The sequence below is a fragment of the Drosophila arizonae genome, chromosome 5 (genome assembly GCF_054131065.1).
Source record: "Drosophila arizonae isolate 15081-1271.41 chromosome 5, UAZ_ARI_1.0, whole genome shotgun sequence".
Classification (NCBI taxonomy): domain Eukaryota; kingdom Metazoa; phylum Arthropoda; class Insecta; order Diptera; family Drosophilidae; genus Drosophila; species Drosophila arizonae.
Window position 1 is genome coordinate 13,704,887 of NC_142925.1, and position 27,205 is coordinate 13,732,091.

Sequence of the window (27,205 nt, forward strand, 5' to 3'; positions counted from 1 at the left end):
ATATCGACTATATGTTGTTGATTTTAGTTTTCGTAGGAAAAATAAAAAGCAATATTTCAATTTAAACATACCTTTAATTTTATTTCTAATTGTGTACGAAAACCGAGCAATATTAATCGAAGAGACAAACCCAAATGAATATAAAATTCAGTGGGTGCCTCTGCCACCTCAAGTATGGAAAAAATCATTGCCTACTTTTGCGCTGCTCGTGAAATTGCAATTATCAAAAATATGCGGCATACTTTCGAGCGCGCGAACTAATTAGTGGCTGCCGAGCATTCTTTATTTCAAATTTTAAATGTTCATATTTAAATATTATAAATATGTATTTGAATGTATAAATATATATATATTTTTTAAGTATTATTATTTTTGCTCTATATATAATTTTTCTTTTCATTGTACATTAAATAATGACATACCATTTAAGTTTTAAATAGAATATCAATATTACTCGTCAGACAGCTTTGAAATTCAGCAAAAAATATATTGTTTATCTTTATATTGTGACTTAAATAAAAAGTAACTTCTATTATTATAAAAATAAAAATATATGTATATACATTGTTTGTAATATCAATTTTATTCGTTAAATCTCAAAGACTTGTTGCACGATAGATGCGTGACTTGGAGAGCGACTAAGAACGATGCTAAACACAATTTCAATTATTTGGTACGGGTTGATTCATGTTTTTCTTTTGAATTATATATATGTATGTATATGCATGTGAAATGAGTTACGTACAAATGGGTTTTGCTTTCTTTTTATCGATGTTTCTTAATGTAAATAGTTTAACTAGAGACTAAAACCAAACACCCATGACCCAAGTGCCGTACAGTGGGCACTCAGTACTGACGACCCATAACACGATCCAAATCATTCCAACTGCAGGAATAATCGATCTGCAGCAGACCCTTCTTGCTCAAGCCAAATTTACGCGAATAAATTCCAGCGTAGAGCGATGAGTCGCTTGGCGAATCGCTTTGCGTTCCACCCGTCCGTCCGTAAAGTGTGGATGGCGCCGCATAGATGAGGGACGTCGCCTGCTGCTGGCACTCGGCACAATCCGGTACGCTGCAATACGGCAGTGTAGCATACGGATTGCAATAGTCGTAAGCGGGCGAGAGCGGAGGCGGCGCGGGGAAATCAATCTGTGGCATTGCCTTGGCCGATGTCATGGCCAGCGATTTGCCAGTGGTCTGGCTACGCTTGCGTCGCGGATGCGGTGCAGTGCCATAGCCCGAACTATAGTTGGAGTTGTTGTAGCTCGTGCGCTCTCTGCTCAGACTCTGCTGCACAGGACGCTGCAGCGTGGCAGCACGTCGCGGCAGCGTCGTCATCGAGGGCAACTCATCTCCAATGGAGGAGTGTGGCTCCGAGGAGCTGGCGCTGGAGAAACCTGACAAGAGAGAGATAGAGAGAGAGAGAGAGAGAGAGAGAGAGAGAGAGAGAGAGAGAGAGAGAGAGTAAGTAAAAGACTGATCAGCAAGAGAACCCGTTATACCAGACCTACCTCCATAGCCATTATAAATCTGTCGCTGCTCGCCATAGAGCTGCTCCTGTTCCTCTTGCTCGATGTCATCGTCATCCAGATGCAGCTGCCTGGTCATGGTGGCCATATAGTCATCATATCTACTCGATATCGGCGCCGGGCCATAGACCTCGCTGCGTGCTGCATAGAGCAGCTCCTTGCGACTGCGGCTGCGATTACGAGTGCGCGTGTCACCGAGCTGGGGCAGGCGACAGCACTCCAGCTGGCACTGGCTGCGTGACACGCGTCTGGTGTGTGGGCGTGGCATGGTCGAGGCCATGACCGGCTGATTGCTGTGGCCATAGACTGGACTGGGCGACTGCGATGGCTCCAGGTCGTAGTCCAGCGCCGTTTCATAGTCTGGCAAAATGTTGTCCATATCCATTTTCTTGCGCACATAATCGTAATTCTCCAAGTCCCACGGATCCATAAAGCGTCGCTGCGATGGCAACAGAGTTGAGCCATAAATGGCCTCGGTCGGCTCTAACTGGTAGTTGGACTCCACGGGCAGCGCCTGCTTGGGACCATTGCGACGACGGCGCGGCGTTGTTTGACTGCGTTCCCGCATGCTGCAGTCAGAGAGAGACAAAGAGAGAGAGAGAGAGAGAGAATGAGTGTGAGTGAGAGTGCGTAGCTGGTTGAGTTTTCAATGGCTCGATTATGCAATCGGCCAACTTCACTTTATGCGACAACAGAAACTCTTCCGCCAGTCATCAGCGACAGCAGCAGCGACAGCTAATCTGTTGCATGCCCCATCAATATGCCACACATTCATAAACTGCCGTGGACATTATGTGCGGCTAAAAGCCACTAGCTCACCTTCATCGAGCAGGTGTTACAATTAATGGCATATTTTAACTTCTGCATCGATTTTTTGCTATTTTTTTTTTTTTGCGGTCAAACTAGTTGGCTTTTTATATTTGTATCAACAACACTTGGCCGTTTATGGAAATTCACATCAATTTGTATGCTTATTTAGCTTGGATAGCAAAAGTAGACCTATATGATAAAGTTCTCAAGACTATATTAGAGATTGAGATTAAGTAAAGTTCAGATTATGTGCTTTAATTCAAGTGAGTCATGAATGAAATGGAGTATTTAATTTTGAAAATTCACATTTATCCACATCTGTCTAAAGTTGTTCAAGTTAAATTCAATTCTTATAATTTAAGAAATATTATAATTTAATAAATACTCTGTGAATTGCATTAACACTCAATTAACATTCAAGTAACATATAAAATTTTTTCAGTAATTAAATATGAAATTCTTTTTTTTTTTAAGTTTAAAACGAAATCTATAAATTGTACTGCACTTCTTACAAACAATTTTCATAACAACATGAATTTCCAAACTTTAACTAGTTTCCATTAATTTTTTTATCTGCATAAACTGAGCATTAAATATAATTGGCTTGTTCGGTTTGCCTGTCTGCCTGCCTGACAAAGCCGCAAAGTTTTTAATTAAAAATCTGTTAGCTCTTCCGCAGTGGCAAATATTTATATACTGTAAATAAATACATTAAATAAAATTAAATGCAACTGACACTAAAATTTAGCACAGCGAGGCAAAAAAGAAAAAATAATTGAGATAAAATGCAATTCGCTGAGTTGGATAATCAAAAAGTTGCTGATAAGCTCCCCCCCTAGGAGGGGGGCTCAGCCAGAGGAACTTTTGACTTTTCATTATGCTCATTCAATATTGTGTTGTCTGACAGCTTCTTAATTGAAATCAACAGAAATTGTGATGCATATATTATAATAATATAAATTTGCATTTATTTTGATTTTATTAATGTCAAAAGTTTTTTTCTTTTTCTATCGATAACCAATTTGGTTTGTTTTTGAGTTGTAAAAATTCCCCATCATAAATTATTTATTATTTATTTGCATGCAAAGGTGCACAAATTAATGTGATTTAAGTATAACAAAAGATGTATGGCATAGAAATAAATAAAATTTTAGTTTAAAATGAGCCAAATGAGGAATCAAAGCAACGCACTTTGTGATGGGGCCCAGAGACGTTTGAAGGTTTGAAGGTCAAGGTATAAAATTATACGCAGATAAGTGCAAACGATAATTTTTGAATAATATTTAAATGGAGACTAGTTATAAACTAGTTATAACAAGTAAGAAAGCTCCAGTCGAGACTGCTCGACTAGGAGATACCCTGAACCCTCCAAGCTGATATTCTAATCATTCTGCACTTCTTTTATGCACACATACATACATATGCATCCACACGCACGCATAAGCCTGCGCTCTGCTAACTGCGCAGTAAGCAGCGACTGCGCTTGGGCTGCGCTTCAGTGTGGTCAATATTATGAGAATTTATTTGTTAAATAATTTCTTTTGTAGACATACGATACATATGACATACATAATGAAACTTGTAGAGCGTAATCATATGGTGAATATGTGTGTATATTCCAAAGCCCAAGTCTCTAGTATTTGAAATACGCTTTTTACAAAAGTGAGGGTGAGGGGGTGAATTTAAGGGTGGGGGGTAAATTTTAACAAAAACCGAAATTGTATAAATTGCATGTAAGCATACATTAAAAATTTGGAGACTCTAGCAATAAGGGTGTAGAAGATATAATTTTATAACTGGTTTTCGATAAGGTTTTTTATCGATAAAAAAAGATCGGGATGAGTTATCGATTTTTAATGATAAACTTGATATGCGCGCTGTAATTACGGACATTTTAAAAAAAATTTGAAGTCTCTAGCTCTTATATCTTCTGAAATCGACGCGTTCATACATACGGACGGACGGACGGACGGACGGACGGACGGACGGACAGACAGACGGACAGGGCCCAATCGACTCAGCTCGTCGCCCTGATCAAGAATATATATACTTTGTGGGGTCTGCCACGCCTCCTTCTGCCTGTTACATACTTTTAACAAAACCATTATACCCTGATTTCCCATTTTCAATGGGTTCAGGGTATAAAAACTGCATGGCTCACAGCTTTTTTAGAGTATAAAAGGAAAATGAATTAATACACTGCATAAAGACATATATATACATAAATGTACACACATATATACAACTTAACATATGCATATTAACATACATGCTAATGCAGTTCACTAGGAGCACTGAGAGTATATTAACCTATATACTCTACCCATACTTATTAAGATTGATATATTATTAAGAGTTTACAAATTACACCAATTCACATAGATTCAATAAAACTTGGCTTCATTTAAAATTTTATTTTCAACAAATTTTTATCTATCCCTAACATCTCAACTAAACATCTTCCTAACTATTCGCATGATGTCATTAGGCCAAAGTGTTTATTGAGCTATATGATTAGAGTATTTAGACCCCACCCATCCGCACACATACATATACCCATATATTCCTATATATTTAATCAGTTATTTCACATATTTTCATATATTTGGCCAGCATTGCCTCAGTCGTAGCAGCAAGTGCAGCGATCCATTATAACCCGCACATTCATCTGTTCATTTGGCAATAAGCTGTTTGAGATATTGGCCATATATTGACTATCGATTATTTGGGTTTTTTTCGCCTTTGTTAGCCACGGTTTGCTTTACGCCCATTTCAGTCCAGTCGGCCGTGGCTTATGCAACTATTTTGCAGGCATTTGCAATTTGCTAATTTGCATAGTTTTTTGTTTTAATTTCTTGGGCGATCGATTTACATTTCTATGGGTTACATGCCCATCGCTCTCTGCTCTCTTTCTCTCTCGCTCTCTCTTTATCTTTCTCTCTCTATATTTCACTTAATTCCACCCGCTCACTGAAGACATTGAGACAATGTCGCGCGCCGCTATACAATATTTTCTTTTAGCCTTTCTTTTGTTTGCTTAGCGCTAGCAAAAGAAATCTTTATAAAATACACCAAATAAATTGCAATATAAACAATGCAACGCTTTGGCACGCAAATCAAATCGGTTGCCAGCAACTATTTGCCTGGGCGCGCATATATTTATAAATCAAATAATGAAACAGGTGGATATGCATGACTAGAGAGATACTCTGCAGTTAACTAGGAGAGGTCATACATCATAAGATCATACATCAGGACATAACTAGAAGAGGTCATACACAATTTTTTTATATTTCTATGGAGTTATTTTTTGTTTTTGCTTTTTTTTTTTTTTGTTTATTTGCTATCCGAAATATATGTATATTAACATTATTTTTCGTTAAAGCTTCTTTTAACTCTCTGCTTTGCTCTATATCAGATTTTCATATTAGCATAATTTTTATATAATCATCTAGCTACTTACAGTTTTTCAATTATATTATACAATATAACATATTATAGAAGAATTTTCAATTAATCAAAATTTCTTTTATTTTTTCTTCTACCCCTCAATCAATACACCCCACTGCACATATGTATAGGGTATATCAACAATGCCCATAGGTTGCTATGCTGAGTTGTCTGCCTATATTTTATCATATTTCTATGCACGCAAATAAATCGAACGATGGTTACAATATTTTGATTTATTACAGTTTTTGCAACGCTTACTGAGGCATGGAATGCACACGCACACAAACTGACTTACAAAGAGAGAGAGAGAGAGGGAGAGAGAGAGAGAGACATAAACACACGCACACCCTTTGGCAAACACAGTTGCATAAATGCACATTACGTATACGTCATGCAGTAGTTGGCCATTTGCTTGATTGGACCCGGCTTTAGCAGCCATCAATTGGCCATTTGCATGCGAAATGTGTGAAGTTCATGTGCTACATATAGAATAATTAGTTTCCTCTCATATAGAGAGACCTAATATCTGTCTCTTGAGCTAATCAATATTCAAATTCCCCTGGCTTAATAAACTCAATATCATTTGGCAAACACATATGAAACTTATTATGAGTTTTTAATATGACTGTTACAGCCGCAAGTGCGCGCTGCTTTAATGTGGCTAAGATAAACCCAGTGAAATTTGTGTAATCATTTTTAAGTGCGTTTTTATGGCCAACGCAGCGCATAAATTGATTAAAAACGAGCCATCATAAAGTGAGGCAAGCGCCATAAAAGAAGGCAGCCTTAGAGTTGCGTGAAACAGATTTCAATTTGAACAGAAACAGTTTATTCCTTGAACTAATTGAGATGAAGGCATTGCAGTTTTGAAGTATTATTTATACGTTTTAAGTTGCTTATTATATAGCCAATTCATCGCTAGATCCATAGCTTAATATACATATAAAGCCAAGCCAGTTTCACGCATTTAAGAACTTATCGAAATTCAATTTTTTTAAAGTGTTAAGGCATACTAATAAAAAGTTCTAAAAAACTATCAACATAATCCAAAAATCCACTTAACATATAAAAAAAAAACCTGTTTAAGCATTCACTAGCATTTCATACACAAATTTCGATGTTTTATTAAAATTTCCATTTCATTGTTCTCTTGCATTCATGTCAAGCAGTCATAAAAAACTAATCTGTATTTTTTTCTGATAACTCAACATGCTTAACAAATGCAGAGCATACAAAATATTTCCTGAATTGTCATCAGTGAAATATGTTTTTAATATTTAAATTTGAATTTTTAAGGCGACAATTGATTGTCATGCCAATGAATTTATTTAAGCTGAATGAAATCTTCTGCTCATTAGGTTTGCTTCTTTTTTTTTTTTTTTTTTTTGTGCATTTTTGGCAGTGCGTCAAAGTTTTTGGTAGTTAATGGAAAAAAACAGGTTTTAATTTTATGTTAGACGACCTTGCGAATTATGCGAAATGATTGGCTTAAATAAAATACAAATTGCTATAAATAAATAGTTTAACTAACTGTGATATCATCAAGAATGATGAGATGAACTGTGATTAGTTGGATAATTGCAGAATCAGAAAAAGTATATCATTGAGTACTTTACTATATATAATAAGCTCTAAACAGAACTGTGCAGAATTATTTGGAAGATATTTAGAGTTTATTTCGTAAAAAAAAGTGAGCAAATAGATTTTTTTTATTTGAAATACAATCAAAATGATCAATGTCAAAGAACTCTAAGATCTATATACCTATACAAGCACATGTGGTTTATCTTAATAAAAGGATCTCACGTTTATTAATTGATTATTCTATTCAGCGTTAGAATACTTTCTTCACCTTCTGCCGAAAGTCAACGTGATTTCATTTCAGATTTTGGACAGTTCTATTGTTTGCGACATAGATCAAAGATATTTCGCATTTCAATTTATGGCTCCACTTTTGGCTTTTAGAACTGCTTTCTTCTGGAATGCGACCCGAAAGAATCTTTTGTATTTACTTATCACATTCGCATCACGCATCGGCCGCGCCCTCAAATCAACACCCAGCAACAAGTGTTTCGCGAAATGACTCAACAAGCACAACAACAACTTTAGCAAATCTTCTCAATAATTCTTCTGCTTTTTGGAACCCGCATGCCTGGGCGTATGACAATTGCCAACACTTGAGATGATGATCATTAGCAATGAGTTATCCCAAAATGGTCTTCTTTACATTGGAATTGCAGTGTGGCCCACGCGAACAGCGGTGCCCGAGACAAGCCTCAGACAACCTACCAGCTGTCGTTCCCATAGCTATAGTCATATATCGTAAATCATATTTCATTCTATATGATGCCCACGTTTAGCTCTTTGGCTTTGTAACTTTCTTTGCATTTGACATAGTTAGCCATTTCTGGATATTCATTCACCTTTTATTATATTGATTTTTGGACCTTTTCTATACTATATTTGTTCACACTTTTTCCTTTTGGTCGCTGGGGCCAAACAAAGTTTTCACAGTTCTTTTATGTTTTCAAGTATGATTTTGTTGTTTGCGAATTTCAAACACGTTTCAGTCGCGGCACATGGAATCCATTAATGCGCTTGGCTGGCATGGCAAGCCGAAAATCTTATCGAAGATCACCGCATATACAAGCTCCCACCGAGGCATGCGCTCTACGAGACGCTCGCGTCTTGACTGACAACATGATTAGTCTTCACGTCTGCGCAGAGCTGCGAACCGCGAAGGCTGCAGCTCGTAGAAAGCTTGAGCGCCGATCGAACTTCGTGAGACGCTCGCAACTCGACACGAGACGAATTGCGCTTGTGCGCAGACTTGCGACTTACAAGCAAGCTCGAAAGGAATGTTGCGACTGAGTGCGAAGCGTCGTTCGAACATGTATGCTAGCGAAGAGACGAAGAGAGAGAGAGAGAGAGAGAGATTAATCTTACGTAGGCAGCGAGTTAAAGCTCAGCTTGAAGTGTATGTTGTGGTTGCATGCCAAGCGCCGATCGAACATTTGAGCTAACAGAGACTCTCAGTGCACTGAGAGTGCAAGACCAATTGTATGTAGCGCTTTTAAGTATACAACTTACAAGTTGGATCGAACAAACACAGGCGCTGGCTGCAAGGCCAATGCACGAAGTAGTATATAAGGTATGGGCTGCATGTTGTGCTCGCATCGAACATTCAAGTTACTGTGACTGCAGAGCCAACTGTCAACCTGGTTTGATATGCAAGCTGCAGGCTGCAGCTGTTAACTAATCGAATCTCTTGAGCCAGCAACATTATCGCTGATCTTCTTCTGTTTATATTTGCCTGTCTAAATGTTGTTGATTGTTAATAAAAGCTAATTACTTGGCTAGGTTTCACTTGATTGTCAATAGTGACAACTGCAATTGAATTTCTTCTTTCTCTCTGTCAACTTGTCACTGAGCTGCTGCCAATTAAAATACGTGGATTTGTCACAGTGCATGACAATTTTAACAACATGTTGACAGTAGCAACATGTCAACTAACATGAGCTTTGACAGACAGATAAATCCAAGTGCTCAGGCAATAATACTTGTTGAATGTAAATGGTTTTATTTCGAATTGACTTGTTTACTTATGTATATTTCTTTGGCATAGGCTGGCTTTATTATTACTTCCCCCAACTACAACCTTTTATAAGCTCTTCTGTGACTGTTTTGTCTTCTGCTTCTATCAAACTTCATATCTTCAAATCACATTTGTTGCAGATGTTCGATGTTCGGTCTCGAACTTGAACTGATGTTGCTTTCGGCTCGATCTTGCTGATGCCGCACTTTAACAACTTTGAACCCACCCAGTGGTCGGGCTTTAATTAATTAACCACCTATTTAAGCTCCTGTGAACTGATTATATCACAGCCATAGCTAAGCTTTGAATGCGCATTGATATGTAAATTTGTTTTTCTTGCTGGATTCGTAACGCTGGCATGCAGTTAAACTAGTTGCCAAGTTCAAAGAGAAGAAATGGCTCGCAATTATATAACAACGTGTAGCCTTTAAACTTGAACCGGCTTTCAAGTTGTTGTTTCTGGAAAAATATCAGAGTCAAGTCGGCTGTCACCGCCCGTCGAGCTGAACGTGGTCAACTTCAACACTTCGCTGGCATTTGAGGTTTGTAATATAATCTGACTCACGCATTCACTCTATCTCTCCCTCTCGCTCACTCTGCCACTCCCTCTCCCTTGCTCTTTACAATGCAGCTCCCAACTCAGTGAGTTGACTTTTTCAAATGTAAATATTAAATTTATGCACAGTTTTTTCTTCTTTTTTCTATTTGTGGGTTTCGGTTTGAAAACTTTTCGTTTACTTATAAAAACAAATAATTGCCAAGCCACAGAAAAATGTTGAACAAAAAAAATGCGAATTAAAACAAAAAACTTTCACTTTCAGTGCGTTGGCGGCATTGTCATTGAGTTGCTCACATATCATTATCATGGGGCAGGTCAGTAATTTCGTTTGCGGTTTATATGGTCGAAGCCTCGTCGAGTGCCAATAAAAAGCAGCTATTGATGTCAATTAATCATGGCAAACAATTTAATTAACATTTAGAGAGGTTTTAAGGTCGCTCTGCGGTGGGCAAAACGAGAAATTTGAATTTACTTTTGGAGTTGTAATAATTGAAGCAGCTAATTAAATATAGATTTGGATATTTAGTATTTATAAAAATTATAAAAATTTTAAATGTGGTAGATTTTTATTTTATTTTGGGATTTTATTTTACTTTTTTTTTTAGCTATTTTTTAAAGGTATATAATTAGTTATTATTATTATAATAATGAAAAATATTATTTAAAATGTAATTTTAATAATAATAGAGTGCGTTCTTCAATGATGAAGAATCTAAAAATTTTTATAGATATATATTTTTAGGAAGACCCTCTTTTTAGTATTAATGAAATATTACTCTTCGAGAGAAGTCAAGAGTCAGAAAGGATATGATTATTATCGATTTGGGATAGAATATAAGCAAGAAATTTGAAAAATTCTTTTATGTAAACATACAATTATGACTTTAGATATTTCAATAGAGGTAATACTAATATGCTCTCTTTAATTTCATGAACGAGTGTAAGATAAAAGAACCAGGTAAACGGCGCATATGGCCAACGGGGCTTATTGTCTGCATTTATGAGTCTGGCAGCAAAAAAAAACCTGCTCCAGCATGCTCCCTCGCTCCTCACTGCTCACTCCCGCTGGTTGCCTTTAAAGTGTCGACTCGGCGGCTCGTTGATCTCTGCTCCAATTTTCAAACGCGCCAACTTTGGCATTGTGCAACATGCTGCATGCTGCGGGCAGCTACACACATGCACATGCTTGCTGCCACGCGTTGTTAGAGGCAGCTGCAATGTGCAGCTGATGCAGATTTGCCAGTCCCCTTCATTCCCTACCCAGTGCCCCTCTCCGCACCTTGCTCACCTTTTTGTGTTGCTGTGCCTCACCTCTCAATTTTCCATGTGTCGTTTTATAGTCGCATTTATTGCTTTATGCGTTTGATTGCAACACGTTTCGATTTTATATATATACAAATTTATAGTTTTTACTTGCTCTTTAACTTGCTGGAATTGGATCTGCGCGCCTTTATGCGCCGTTTCCTTTTCCTCATAGCAAGTGCCCCTCGTTGCCGTCTCCTGCTGCTCCTCCTCCTGCACTCATTGTTCGCTTTGCACGTGTGCTGCACACACACACACACACACACACACACACAAAAGGCAGTCAAAGAAATGTCTAAGAAATTTGTCTTCTATTGGTGTGTGTGCTGTCTGTGTGTGTGTGTGCTTCCCATTTATTGCGCCGCTTCAGCAAAAACTTTTGCAATGCCCACTACCAAGTGGGTTGGTCCAACAAGGAAACAATACATTTGCTCTATATGTCGAACAGGCGGCGAGAGTTTTTATAAAAAAGAAAAGCACACACACATACAAAAAAGAAAGAATCTAATAAATAAAATAAGTAAAAAGAAGAAAAACACATATTTTATTTAGTAATTAAATTAGGAAAGTTTTTGGTTCTCTAATAAAATCAAATTAAAAGTTTGTTTGTTTTTCTGACTTAATTAGGCTGAAGGATTTACAATGATTTTGGGACTTGGCGAACTGGGAAACAAAATAAACTCAATAGACTAAAATAGGCTTACGTAAAATTATGCATAGATATGATTTTAATAATCATTTATTGGACTGTGGTAATAACGAGTTTAATCTTTTTTTTTTAAATTAAATTTGAAACAGAAATTAATTAATTTGAGAACAAAAATCTATATAATAATCTAAGCTATTTAAAATCATTATAATAATTGTCTAATATATTATATCATAAAAATATAAATTATATTATAGTATTATATTAATAATAATTTTATTTATATAATTTATTTTTTTTACATTTTTTTAAATTTAAATTCAGCCCATCAAAATCAGATGAACTGAACTTTCACACAGCTTGATCGATTAAGGCTTACATATTTAATGGGCGTACGACTTTACAATCATATTTTAAAGCATTTATTGCACAATTGAGCGCAGCTGATGTAATCAGGCAGCAACAATATAATATGCATGTAAGTAAGCTGTATTACAAGACAACAGACAACAGACAGCAACAACAACAACAACAACAACAGCGACTTGAACAACTTGCTGAGGGCCAACAAATCGCCAGCAGCTTCAACGCAAATCTTAAGTCCACAACGAACTGAAGATGATGCTGAGTTCAAGTGGCACTGGCACAAATCATCAGCATCATAAATACAGCAACAACAACAACAGCAACAACAACAATGAAAACTGCAACGCCAGACTCCAACTTTGGCATAATTTGGTCAGATCTCTCGAGCTGTGTTGGGCATTTAATGCGAATGCAGGCTACAAAGATTACTGAGGGTATATTGTTTTCTTACATGTTTTGGCACTGGGCAGGGCAAGAACTAGTCGAAGCTATGAAACATTTATATATGAACTAAGAATATAAAACAAATACTCTTCGATCTCGCACTCGAGTCTGGGATGAAGAGATTCAAAGTTCTATACTCAGATTTAGAAAACATTGAATCTATGTATATTTAAACTACTACTACTACTACCCTCTCACAGGGTATCTCCTAGGCATCCCTTGTTCACTCTATTCAACTTATTTGTTTTTTCCTTAGTTTTTCGTTTAGGAGGTCGTCTTTTTTTTTCGTTTTTGTTTATCTTTGACGAGTTTTAATTTGTTTTTTTTTTTTTCTTTTTCTCTCTGTTGATTGCTGTTTGTCTTAGTGCGTCTCATTGTTGTTGTTGTTGTTGTTGCTTAATCGTCGCTTTGCCGTTGTAAATCAAAAGTTTTGCCTTTATTTGGGGTGTGGTACGGAAATGTTCATTTGTTTTTCTCCTTTCCATTCATTCATTGGCAAGAAGTCAAAAAAAAAAAAAATATCTAAATAAATAAATTGCATTGTGCAAGCTTTAGGATTTGCCCAAATTGAAATATTATATTACTACTAAACGGCTGTAAATCGTTGAGACTCTCTAATAGCTTATAAAGATATGATTTTGATAAGACTGAAATCTGTGATTGATAATAGACCTGAAAAGGACATCCAAGAATTTCCTGTTTCTTTCAGAGCTATATTTAGGAAGCGCAGATAGCTTTCGGGGAAATCTATGTATATTTTCCCTGTCAACTTCTCTCTTTATTATTATTTATTAAATTATCAGAAAGAAATGCTATTTGGCATACTCAAGTCATATAGACTATATCTACATCTCAAGCATTGATATTAAGTTTTACTTAAATTGAAATTTCAAGACATCTAAATAAGCACTAAGCTCCACTTATCGTCATAATTGAGCTGAAAAGAGGAAGATAGAAAAGTGTATTGTAAAAAGAAAGTTTACATTGTCTAATTAGCTCCTATGCTCAAGACTTTGAACAGCCTTAATATGATTTATAAAAATAAATACGATGTACAATTTAATCTGTATTGTATGTAAAGTGATAATTATGAAAGAGGAGAAAGAATACTTATATATGAGAAATAAAAAAATTTGTATATGATATATACATATATATGTTTATACAAAATTGTTAAACATATTTGAAAAAATAACACAAATTGATGAAAAATCAAAAAGCTCTTAATTTAATTTAATGTTTATATTAAATATGTAATAGAAATTTGAAAACAACATTTATAAAAGCAAAAGCCAATTGAAATCTAGATATTTTTAGAAAACTCATATATAAATAGAGATTTACCCATCTCAAAATGCGATTTTCGCCAGCCATAAAATTACTTAACTACGACTCATTAGCACGTTCTAGTTAATAATAAGTTAAAGCCATAATCTAAATTGTGATATCCGTTGAATCTAGTTTAGAAATCAGTTAATTGAGTTAGTTTCGAGCTGAGGAGTCGTGGTACATTAATTGAATTAATGATATCAAAACAAATATTAAGAAAAGCAAAAAAAACAAAGGTTATATATTTTGTTGATGTTTAATAACTTTTAGTTGATTTGGTGTTAACGAAGCGTTAAAGGCAGCAGCAGCAGCAGCAACTAAATGGCAACAAACTGTTGCCTGTTTAACACATGCCAAATATTGTAGCGCACAGATACTAAATGTATCTTACAGATACAAAATGTGAGCAGTTGCGCCTCTTCACGCGTGGCAAATTTTCAATTTCAATTTCAGTTTCAGTTTCAAGTGCAGCGTGCAATGTTGCAACCGAAAGAAGTAGAAGAAGCAGCAGACAGAAGAGAAAAACAAAAGTGAAACCTGATGTGGTGTGTATCTGACAGATACACGAACATGTATCTGCAGCCATAATTACGGCTCAGTGCGGCATGCAAAATGAAAAGCGAAACAAAATTAATGAAGTGTGTGATAAGCGCTGTGAAAAACGCAACCCACACAACAAACAGCAAACAGCAAACACACACACCCACACCCACACACGCACAGCAGCCACAACAATGCACAAAAAGTACCACAATTTGCAGCTGTTGTTGTTGTTGATTAACGAGTATCTTTAGCTCTGCATCTCGCTGAGATATTTTCGGTGTGTGGCACGCGGAAGTTGAAAAAAACTGAGATGGGGGGAACAAAAAAAACCACGAGAAGCGAAAAATATGTATCTAAAACAATGCACATTGTACACAGCACCGAATTGTTTGTACACATTTGTATCTTGAACTTGAGGCATCATTGAGCAACGTGTGTGTGTGTGTGGGTGTCATGTTGTACATGGGTTAGCTAGCGGGTGTTGCCCCAACACGAAAAGTAGTTTTGTGCTGAGGCGTGTTAGTCGTATGTCAAGTCTTTGTTTACTTTTTATCTCAAGAATACTTGAGGCACTCCAACAATTAAAAGATTTTTTTTTTTTTCTGAAGTCATTTAAGCATCTCTATTTGTTCAGAACAAACGAGATATCTTCATTAGGCATACACAAATAAATTCAAATAATGATCTCTGTAGTTGCTGAATTTCAAGAATTTGTTAATTATATTAAGCTTAAATTTGGTCTTATGGTTAGTTAACTTCTGCTTTATTTTAGATAGGAATCTAGAAAATAATTTTTTATATCTGAGTCATTTTTTGGCAGAGCAATACAATAGCTTCTGAAATATGTTAATATGGCATGAATAAAGTAATAAATCTATTTTTATTTTATGTTAAATTTTAATAGCGTATATATACAAGTACAGATATATCTTAAGTTTAGGAAAATATTTATTTTAGTGTAATTATTTGTATATTATATATTTATATCTTATTTATAATGATTGTGAATCACTCTGACTGCCGCTCCTATTTCCCACCTAACAAACTCCTCTTTTCGGGCTATACGAGATAAAAACTGCTTAAATTACAAAAAAAAAAAAAAAAAAAAAAACGAAATTGCATATATTTTACAGCCCATTCAAGTCATGTTCCGTTTAGCATTTACATCCGATCGATTCGTGTGGCTACACACACGAATAGCGGACATAATTCAGCTGGCTATACGGAAATTATTAAAGTCCAAATATGAAATATGCATATAGCCATATGAATTCATAGCAAAGTGCATGTGGAAGTGGCAATTGATCTGTTGATGATTTGCGGGCGAGTTGCATGAACTGCTTCACGCAAATTCCTTAAATTATTAATAATTAACTGCGGACAGAGAGTCATGTGCAAATGGGAGAAATCCGCTGCAGTTGTTGACAAGTTCAATGGCTGTTGCAGCGGCGCACACGGCGTATGCGCAATTTGCATTGTGCTTTTAATTAGTGGCAATAATTACGCATACGCCACGTTGCACCTGTCAGCATCAATGAAACCAAGCATGCACATATCTGCACGGATAATTAAGATTAACTTAATTAAGTCTTTAATTGGCAGTTGCTGTTGATGCTGTCGAAACAATTTGTAGAGCCACCGTTGGAAAGTTTTTTCAATTTAATTGATATTGATGCTTCGGTTAGTTGAATATTATCGATCAACATGCAGTTAATTAAGTGTTTTCCATCTCATGTGCAGGCGCATTTACTGGGTGAAAACTGAAACTGAAAGTATGCACAGGTTGAAGCAATGGAGTTGGGGAACTAGAATGAGTTGGGGAACTAGAATTCAGTAATTATAGTAGAGTTTAAAGAGAAACTTATCACCCTTAAAAGGGACTATCAGTTACACAAAGGTAGCTGTAAATGACTGCTATGGTTGGGTGTCTCTTCTATGTGTCTCTTCTCACTTGATTGATTTGATTTTGTAGCATAAAAATTTACTGAGAGCCCAGCAGAGCTGATGCAATTTATAGTAGTAAACCATAATTAAAATAATTAATAAATAATTATAATTAATTTATTAAAATAATTAAACCATAATCTCTTAGAGAACGACTTGCAATTTTAACATCTAACTAATATTTACAAAAGAATATATGTATAGCTAATTAAAAACTTATTTTCAATTTTTATTTGTTTTATTATATTTAATATTTTAGATTTTGGTTCTATTTTATTTATATTTATATATATATATATATATTTATTTTTTTCTATTTTATTATTTATCTTATTCTATTATTAATTTTTATTTTTATAAAATCCAGCACCCAAAGTTCTTAAAAGCTGCGGAAGCCATTCTCCTTATCTTTCATCATGCTCAGCCAAAACAAATTCCAGATTCCTTCCAAGTCCAAACAATATAAATGACTACTAATTAATCTAATCGTCCAGGTAGCACACACACACTTAAGTCTGGCAAAAACCAAATCAAATATAAAAACAAATTTGCATAAATAGTTGAAATAAAACAACAAAATCATGAACGATTTCCTTATAGCAGCAATTACCTGTTGCCCTCTCTGTCTCTCTCTCTCTCTCTCTCTCTCTCTCGCGCTCTGTCGCTTAGCAAAATAAAGCATAAAATCGAAAATTTCATGTGAAGCTATAAATCAGCAAAAGGTGTTAAAATTGTCGCAAATGCTTTGCGTCAAGATCAAACTCATGATGATGATAATGGTAATAATAATAAAATACCAATAATGATGATGATGATAGTGCAAAAAGGAAGTTTGAAACTTTGACAAACATTTTGTTGTTTATTATTATTATTTATAGTTGTTGTTGTTTATATTTTTTTGGCTGTTTATCTATTTGACTTTTCATGGTCTCGAGGCACAGCAAATAAAATCGCATTAAAAACGCTCATTACAGCAGGCTGTGGCTGAGAGACTGCAGAGTGATATATATGGATATACTTACAGATATATACAATACATATATTTATATATATATATATATATAATGTAAACAAATCAATAACTCAACCCAATTGGTAATTAAGCTTTTGTTGTTTTCTTTGTGCTATGATAATGGTTATGATTATAATGATTACAGATTATTATCGGACACTGTAGACGCATCTCTGTCGCCTCGATTACCAAATCCGATGGCCTTGTGCGAATTTTAAGCATCGTCAGTTTGTTTTTTTTTTTTTTTTTTTTCTCCTCCGACTGCGACTGTGTTAATTATGACGCCAAAATGCGAGCCGAGCCACTCGAATGCGATTGCAACTTTTAACAACCGCACAAATTATTTAACTACATGAAAATATTAACTCAATTTATTCTGCCAAGCTGAACAGCTCCAAGCTTAAATGGACAAAATTTAGGCATTAAGAAGATTGCATAATATTAAATTGATGTATGTATATATATTAATAACATATTTCAACACAATTAAAGACAAACGACTTAGAAGCAAATTAATTATGCTTGAATGTCATTTGTAAGCTTTGACAATTTTAAAGCAATTTAACTATAAATTTAAATGACAAAATTTATTATTAAATAAAGCCGAGATAAGCTGGAGAAGTACATCAGTTATGCTCTGCTTGAGTTGCTGTTGCTTCTCAAGGAAGTTGGGTCTCGACTAATCGTATATACTTACTTTAATGTGTAATATAATTCGACTGCCTTGTAGTACGTTAAAGCCAATTAAAAATTTATTAATAATTTCACAAATGTATGTGAACCTTATAAACTATTATATAATCTTTTATACTTGGTCCACATCTACTTATATTTGTATATTAATATATTTTTCTATATTTATCTCTATGCTTCTAAGTCTCTATTTCTCTAATTAGAGCTCCTCTGCCTTACGCAATATTTCTTTACAAACCTCAGCACATATATTTAACAAAAAAAAAAATCATTTAATTTATTTTTTATATTTTTACAGTTTATCGTTTATTCTGCTTTCTTTTCGCCCAAATAAAAGTTTGCTTTTAAAACATTCAAAAGAAAATTTCGTCCCAATTTTATACATTAAAATGATATAACTATTAACAGCTATAATAAAATTTGACCATAACTCAAAGCTGCTTTCGATTCAAATGTTCGACAAATAAAAGAGAAAAACAAACAATAATAACTGTACAGTTGTATTTCTTGAATAACTGCCCAATGACATTTGTTATTTACAGCTTAATATTAGTATTCTGTGTATTGTCAGGGGAACACATATTTATATATATATACAAGATATATACATACATATATAAATAATCAGCAGCAACAACAACATGGAATATTTTGCAATGCTAACTTAAGCCTCAGCAAAAAAAAAAAAAAAAAAACTTGAAGGAAAGAGCTAAGAGAAGAAGAAGAAGAAGAAGAAGCAGAGGGGCCTTTACAAAAATTGATATGATAATTAGCAAACGCTGCACGTAGACGCACAAAAACAATTCAACATTTTGTTTGAGGTTCTTGGGCCCAGCCGCAATGGCATTTAGAGGCTATATATGGCGATATTTGTCGGTCATATCGTTGGAGCCAGGGGGAGAAACCGTTAAGCACATACACAATTTTGGCAGTGGCAGTGGCAGTAGACAAAAACCAAAAAACAAAAACATTGCAAGTGTAAGATGAAGAAGTGCATGACTGCAAAATACCCTCTATACATAAGTAAAAGATCAAGAATTAAATTGTGAAGAATCTATGAAGAATGGTAGAGATAGAGAAAGGTAGAGAGGATGGAGATAGGGAAAAGGCAGGGGAGAGGCACGAGAGAGGTAGGAGAGAGGCACGGTTTTGTTAAGGGAGGAGAGAGCTCAAGTAAGAGCTCTCATTCAAAGATTGGATAAGCTTGAAGAAATGTTCATTACGCTCACTCATAACTAATATACCCCACTCTTGTACACTCCCGCACCCAGGGTATACAACAACAGTTTGGGTTCATTTGCATGGGGAGCAGACGTTGAGCAGACGCTAAGGCCATCCAGTACGCGCGTTCGAACATGCTCGGTACGAACATGTTGCAAGCGGTAGGCGGCCGCCGGCAGCGGTTGTGGCACAAATGCCACGCCTGCGCACACTAGCGGCTGTAAGCCTGGTCAATTTTAGTTGGCCATAACTTTAATTAGCGCCAAACCGAAAATAACATTAATTAAACAACTGGCGACGCAGACAGAGATGAATTTGTTGTTGCTGCTGCTGTTGTTGTTGCTGTTGTTGTTGTAGCGTGTATAAATTAGACAGGCTCAAATTGTTTTTATGGTCATTCTTGCCACATGCCCCACAGATTACCAATTGGCATTCGCAGCGATTGCGACAAACGCGACACACACTCAGCTTTTGGCCAAAACAACACAACACTGCACTGCACAGCCGCTCGCTGGACAATTAAAGATTGGCTACGTTACCCATTGCCCAATGCGCAGAGCTCTGTTGGCCAAGTTAGCGAGAAGGGGGCCGCAGCTGATTATAGCCGCTCTCATTAGTGCAGTGAACCATTTGACATTTTTAGTGCGACGACCTCACGCATGCGCCCCATTTGGTCAGCCAGCCCTAAAGCTAACCCACTGGGCCCATCTTATGGACAATATATGTTATATATATGGCTATCGACTGAAGTGTCAGACCCTAAGACCTTCACGACTTGGCACAGCGACTCTTTGCTTATGGGCCTACGCTCATTAATAGTTGAATGCTTTTGGCTACAGTGAATAATCGATAACAAGTCATGGACTAAATCTAACCCTAGGCTGGGTATGTTTAACTATGGCCTTGAAATTAAGTGCTATGAGGAAGTTAGGTGTTAAGTGTGCATCGATAACACTGGTGTTGCAACAATTGAAAGTGTTTGCTCTCCAGACTTAATTATAGATGTAGACTCTTTAAAATGTGTTGGCAATATCATTAATTTGATTTATCTATAGTTTCCCAAACTAGAACAAATAATCCAAGGCTGGATAAAGTATAGCATTGACTCAGAAATTAATAGTTTTTTGTCGATTAATTTATCGATAATATACATGTATATCTTTGAAAGACTTCTTAGCTCCTTTCTTGCAGCTTCTCTGTGATATTCGATAACTTAATGATACCTGATGTATAATATATCTTTAATCCTTGGCCAGCTTCCTCATTCACTTCACAGTCGATATAATTGAAAGTTAAGTACTCCACTCCTCGTCCATATATATTCTGTCGCCTGCCTTAACCAATTCCCATTGTAGGTAATTTATAGTTTTAAGCTCCATCAGCTTCGGGTCTTTGACTCAGCTGCCCCCACAGGCCAAAGAGGCCAGCAAAATAATTATACAAATTGTGTGTTCAATTTTAGTTAAAGTAGCACTCAAAACTTTAAGTGCTCCAAGCACTTTCATTGAAAGCCAAAACGGTGAACGCCTCAACATTAACAACAACAATAACTGAAACATCGACAGCAACAACAAAGAGAGTGAGACTTAAAAATTGTATAATCAACAAAAAGCGGCGGCAATTGGCAATCATTTCTGGTACAAATTAAAATTATATTACAACATTTTCTTAGGCCAGAGTCCGAGCACAATGCAACCAGAGCTACTTGGCCTGGCCATTAGACGCGTATATCAGTCAACTAACCCAAAACAAACAAGCAAGAATGTTGTGAACGAAAGTGATTGACTGGCAGATATCCTGGAATTGAAATGGGAGTGGGAATTTAAACTAAGTATTTAAATGATGTTATCAAAATATAAAAAATCATTATTAAAAAAAAAAAAAACAAAAAACATTTAATTATGTTAAATGAATAATAAAAATTCTTTTCAGAATACTATGAATATATTTAATTTATCATATATTTTTTTAATATATGCCTATTTAATTAAAAGTTCTTGAATGTCTATAAAACACTAAAATATTCGAAGGATGCTCTAAAAAAAATAGAAATTTGTAATTAATTATTATAGACACTCAATTATGTTAAATGAATAATAAATATAATTTCAAGAATTGTTATATATTTTTATAAATATATGCCGTTTTAATTAAAAGTTCTTAAATATCTATAAAATATTTTGAAAATGAACTAAGTATTAAAAAAATCAGTAAAATTTCCCAAATATAAGCCTTTATTAAAATCATTTACTTTTCTGCTGATCTTAACTTTCAAGCCAACTTAGCTACTGTTTCAGCTCTCGCTCTGCTCAGCTTACATAAGCTCTAAGTGCAATCAGTTTGATAATGCCCATTTTTTGGTTAATTTCTTAAGCACAGGGTATGTATAAAACACAATAATTATATGAGTCCGATATCTAAAGCAGCCCAAATCGCAAATTCGCTCAAGCATTGCAAACTCTTTTGCAGGCGGCGATTTGTGCTTTAAGCCATGTCTACAACAGCAACTGACCTGCCCAAAAAACAACAACAACAACAACAACAACAACAACAGCAACATTAACTAAAACTAAGAAAATAGAAAAACAATGAAACTGATTCGAACGAAATGCAAGCGGTCGAAAGTGAAAGTCTCTTGTTGTTGTAGTTGATATACGCTGTTTGTAATGTGAGAAGAGTATATATGTTGATGTTATTTGAAACTGGCAAAATAAACTTTTGAATCTTGGATTTCGATATTGTGTTTCAATGGGGGGTGGCTCTGGCAGAAGTTGTTTAAAAAATGTATATAAATTTTACTAAATTTTATAATGTTGTTGGCTTTTCTTTTATCAAGTCATATAAAGGGTCAACAAAAATTAATATAAACTCTGATTTTTAGCAGTCAAAGAAATGGGCTTAGGAAAATTTATTAACTGGCATATTGAACAGCTTTAAGCTGCTGTTATAAATCATAGTTTTCATAAAGTTCAGAGAGAGCGCTTCTGATGTGATTCGCTTTGATTCTTGCTTCAGACAGAGAACCTTCCAAAACTTCCTTAAGACAATTCTCAGTTAATCATATATATATATATATATTCTGAACTGAGTATAAGAATGCCAGCTCTACCTTCTTCCAGCTCTGCGGCTGCAGCTCTCCTCTTCAGTTTTAGATTCCCTTTAAAAAAAATCACCTCTCCACTCTCTACAACTCCCACCTACTCTCACACCAACTAAAACAGTGTATTGTGCAGTCAGAGATCCCCAATGCATTGGCCTCTACTCATTTAGGGGGAGCTGCCGCATTGGCAGCATCACGCGAATTTCAATTGGCAAATGAATAAGCCTCATCTGGCGAGTAAATTAAACAATTTTATTGCACACACATAGACAAATGGAGCGCGGCAATCAATGGCATTGCGTTGACCAAAGTAAGATGCAAGAAACCAGTTGATAAGATCAACTTTGCTAGAGCTTCCTGTTAGCGAAAAACCCGTTAAATGGTCGGCAGTTAAGGCCAAAAAATGAGGCAGATGCCTGTGTGGTTACCTGGCTAACTGGCTGGCTGCCTGTTGCTGCTGCTTCTTCTTCTTCTTCTTCTTCATCATCATCCACGCGCCACTTTTCAAGTTTAACCACATTCGTTTTTATTTGATGTTTCTCTATTTTGATTTATACTCGAATTCCGTTGTGCTTTCCCATTCGCATTGGTTTGGTTTTCGTCTCGTTTGTTTTTATCGCCAATTTCTACACATTTCTCACCTTTGCAGCGGTGTTTGTTGTGGCCTTTTGAACACTTTATGAACTAATTTACATTAGACATAAACGAAATTTCCCAAAGCTAAATAGTTTTATAATACCTATTTTAATATTGATTAGGGACCCATTTATAGTTTAGGTAATCGTTTCAGCTTATTGTTATTGTATTGTTCATAAGGCAAACAATGTTTTTATAATTAATGATTGTTTTTTAATTAGCGGTAAACACAAATTAATCTTGAACAGCGACGAGACGCTAATTAATGTTAAAAGTTACGACAATCTCGCTAATGAAGATAACACCGATGATACCCTGTAATAAATAACTAATGGTGTATATACATCGAAGCCATTATAACAGTCAAATATATAATATATTAATAATAATGATCATGCAGCAGTCAAACAACAAAAACTTATGCACCTAGTTATATAAATATATATGAGGAGTATCTGCCAGGCTTGTTAACCCATCTCTGAAATTTCTTAGCTCAATCAAAACTCTTTTAAGCCATATTCAAGTTTCTCTCCAATAATTAATTGAGTGCCCTAATATGAAGATATATTTGTATCTGATAGATACATTTGCCCGCAATCGAAATGAATTCAATTTTCTTTGAGTTCCTCGAACAGTTTTGTATTAAGTGGAATTCCCCCCGACGATTCGTGGCAACAAAATTGATATAAGCGTGTTGCATGATGTATGTGCACGCTACAAAATTCATGGGTCTTTGCATATTTATTCAACTTTGTCGCTTATGACAATTAAATTGCTCTTGTTTAATATTTAATGGCCGGCAATTAGTTTTGATTGTCGATTAAATTGGTTCTACAAGTGCTCAAAATTTGTAGGGGACGTAGAAAACTGAAATAAAGTGGGAGAGCATTAGTTAAAAGTGATGGACTAGCTAGATACCCTGAGCTGCGCTACTATGAGCAATTCTATTAGGCATTCAACCTAAAATGTACATATGTAGTTATAGTAGATACATATGAGTATATAGTATAGTAGATACATATGAGTATAGAACTATGTGTACATACTTCATAAGGTCATCTACTCCCTGTCTTAAGCCGTAATTCTCATGGCAACCTCTGCAAAACACTCTACTAAACTGGCTGTTATTGATGAGGTTTTTGCCTGAGGTGCACACTGCCACGCCCACACTCGCATCTACGTGCCCCTCAGTGACCTAGTTTTTAGATCAATGCAAATTTATGCAGTTAAAAAAAGTAATTAAAACGCACGCACATTGTTGCCGCACAAATTTCATATTGATATTCTGTTCTTGGCAAGTGCTGGGGCAATGCATCACTTTATCAATATATCAACATCGATTTGAGCCAAACTATTTAAGGCCAATTAACTCAGCGAATTTTGCAACCTTGACCAATACGCAACGGCATTTTATTGTAGTGCGTTTGTGGAATGTTTAAACAAAACATAAAAACAACAAACAATGCAAGAATTCAAAATTGTTGGTTATATTCGATGTTTAAATGCACTTTCTGAATTATTAATTCAAGTGAGAGATGAAGAAATTTTAAATTTGTTATATATAATATATTTATGTATTTCATATTTCTTGCATGTTTCGAACAAAATTTTAAATCTCTCAATTTAAAATCCACATGAAATATTTAAAAAATGTAATATACAATATTTATATAATATTTAATTATTAAATTAGGCAATATTTTTATTTTTATTATGTTATATTATATATATAGTACATATAGTTTTTTTTTTTAATTTAGTTTATTTATTCTTTTTATTTTATTTTTTACTTTTGAGCTAAATGTTAAGATTTATGACTTCAAAATAATAAATAAAAAATTATTAAAATGCCCATTGTAAAAATTAAAAAAAAAAAAGCAGTATAATATTTTGCATCATTAAATTATTATGGAAAATATATATATGTATGTACATATTCTTTCCGATATATTTTATGTTTATATTACGGAAATTTTTTAAGCTACTCATGTGAGTAATCTCTTTTCTCTCCATTCTATCATTAGCATTTTCACATTTTTCCACTAAGCTCTCACACATTGCACACCTTCTTACAACATCATCATACTCTCAAGCAGGTAGAGTATTCGTACAAGAAGTGCAATCAACAATAAAAAAAGCTTTACGCGTTCGCGCTTCAAATGTTTATGCGCTGTTTTCTTTGCGCGTTTATTTATTATTTTTTTTCGCCTTACTGTTTTATTTATTTCTCTCCTTTTGTTGTTGTCTTTTTGTGTGTGTTTTATGTTCATTTGAACGCATCGCTATGAAATTTAATTTGATGTGAGGCCCAAGCACACTGACAGGGTCGAGTAGCCCAAATGACGTTGTCAGTCAAATAATTTCAACGGAGTGTGTTGTTGTTGTTGCTTGAGCTTTGTGTTGATGTAAATACTCAAGCAAGTGCACTAGATAGTCAAGTGTGGATCGGACTTTAAGTGGCTGTTGGTTATTGAAAGGCCATTAGCAAATAACCTTCTTATCTGATTTTGTGATCTGCAACCGAATTGGAATTTGAAAAAGTTGTTTAGCCCATCTTAAGATCGTTATGCATTGTAATTCAATAATATTAGGATTATGTAATGCTCTCAATAAGTGAATTGAGCTCAATTCTATTTGCTCTTGGGATTTTTAGACTTTTTCTTCTCTGATCTTCAGTTAAACGTGTTGGAATATCTTTAATATCTAGAATATCTCAACTATAAGTAGTATGTTTTTATATATGACATGTTAATATATATAATATTTTTAGTATATTAACATAGTATACAACTTTGTAGTATTTTAACATGTTATCTACTAAATTTCCCCACTAAAAAAAAAAAAAAAAAAAAATATCCAACACTCAAAAAACGGTTGCCTACTTTTAAGCGCAGTCGTTAAATAAATAGCCCATAAATATATTTTAATTCTGTGAGGCATTCATTCCATACAGTGTATTATTTTAGGCTTTTAATATAAATGCTCCAAGAAAAAAAAATGGCAAATTGGCAACATTATTTATTTGCGCAACTGTTTTGCAAACACTATACAAATTATTTGTTTACAAAAAATTATCAATGTCGTTTGACATTGAGCCGTAACCCAATTAATATTAAAGAACCTTTGAATTCGCTATAAATACTGGCAGAAGCATTTGAGAATTAAATTCAAATCGAGAACATGAAAGTCACATTAGCTCTGTGCTGTTCGCTGTTAGCAATCCTGTCCAGCGCTAGCTTGGTACACGGGCGATTCTGGAACACCGGCAATAATAATTTGGGCAACGGCAACAGCAATTCGCCAAGGATCTGTGTCCTCGAAAATTGCAATTACTTTGCCACTAGCGAAGTCTGCGCCCGCTATGGACGCTCGAATCTCTGCAAACGATTCGCCAACAGTTGCATGGTGCGCTACGATACCTGTGTTAGTTCCGTGACCTACACACAAGTCCCCATATCCTTGTGCTCGAACATTCCAGTGGGCACACGGCGACAGTGCAGCTCCACAGGCGCCGCCGGCGCCGCAGGTGCCACTTCCAATGCGCAGGCCATCATCATAGGCAGACGTGGCCGTTAACTTAATTTCCGATTACATTTTGTTATGGATTTGCAAATAAACATATATAGATTATAAACTTCTTTAAACTGAATGGAACTGGGCTCAGATGAATTAAGTATGACATGACAGTTGTTGTCTTACTCGTCGATAATATAAACCTAATAAAATATAAAATAAAAGCTGTTGCCTCACTCACAAAATTTGAGGTATGCTGCTGACATACCTCGCAAATAACTGTTAACCATTTAATTCATTTGCCGATCCATTTGTAATAATATTCAACTTTGAGCTGACCTATTCGCTCTCGGGCTCGATTTACGTTCTCAAAATGAGAAATATTGATCTATAACACTTGAGTAAGGTGCATGAATGCCAAAGGCTGAAACTTTTGGAAATATTCGTCATAATTGCTCGCTAAATAAATGACGTAGCCTTATGAATGAATCTGAAACTGAAACT

General features: G+C 35.2%; 2 protein-coding genes across 3 annotated transcripts in view; one reads left to right on the forward strand and one right to left on the reverse strand.

Moving 5' to 3' along the window:
* Window positions 1-560: 560 nt before the first annotated feature.
* The window catches only part of LOC108616801 (uncharacterized), a 55,402-nt gene continuing 28,757 nt past the window's right edge, over window positions 561-27,205 (reverse strand). Inside the window, exons 1-3 of one of the 2 annotated variants that reach the window (XM_018012235.2) lie at window positions 8,219-8,582; window positions 1,515-2,101; window positions 561-1,400 (exon numbers count right to left, since the gene is read on the reverse strand). In XM_018012235.2, the coding sequence (XP_017867724.1) occupies window positions 847-1,400; window positions 1,515-2,100 (1,140 nt within the window). In that variant the 5' untranslated portion in view covers window position 2,101; window positions 8,219-8,582 and the 3' untranslated portion in view covers window positions 561-846. Of the gene's footprint in view, window positions 1,401-1,514; window positions 2,102-8,218; window positions 8,583-27,205 lie in introns of those variants that run through there. The other variant, XM_089472280.1, reaches the window with a different exon arrangement.
* On the forward strand, window positions 26,330-26,822 carry LOC108614934 (uncharacterized). The gene has a single exon (XM_018009151.2). The coding sequence runs from the start codon at window positions 26,369-26,371 to the stop codon at window positions 26,762-26,764; it is 396 nt and encodes a 131-aa protein (XP_017864640.1). The 5' UTR covers window positions 26,330-26,368; the 3' UTR covers window positions 26,765-26,822.

Bases quoted from the DNA above. Each gene is read 5' to 3' on its own strand.
- LOC108614934 (XM_018009151.2), top strand. From the start codon at position 26,369: ATGAAAGTCACATTAGCTCTGTGCTGTTCGCTGTTAGCAATCCTGTCC.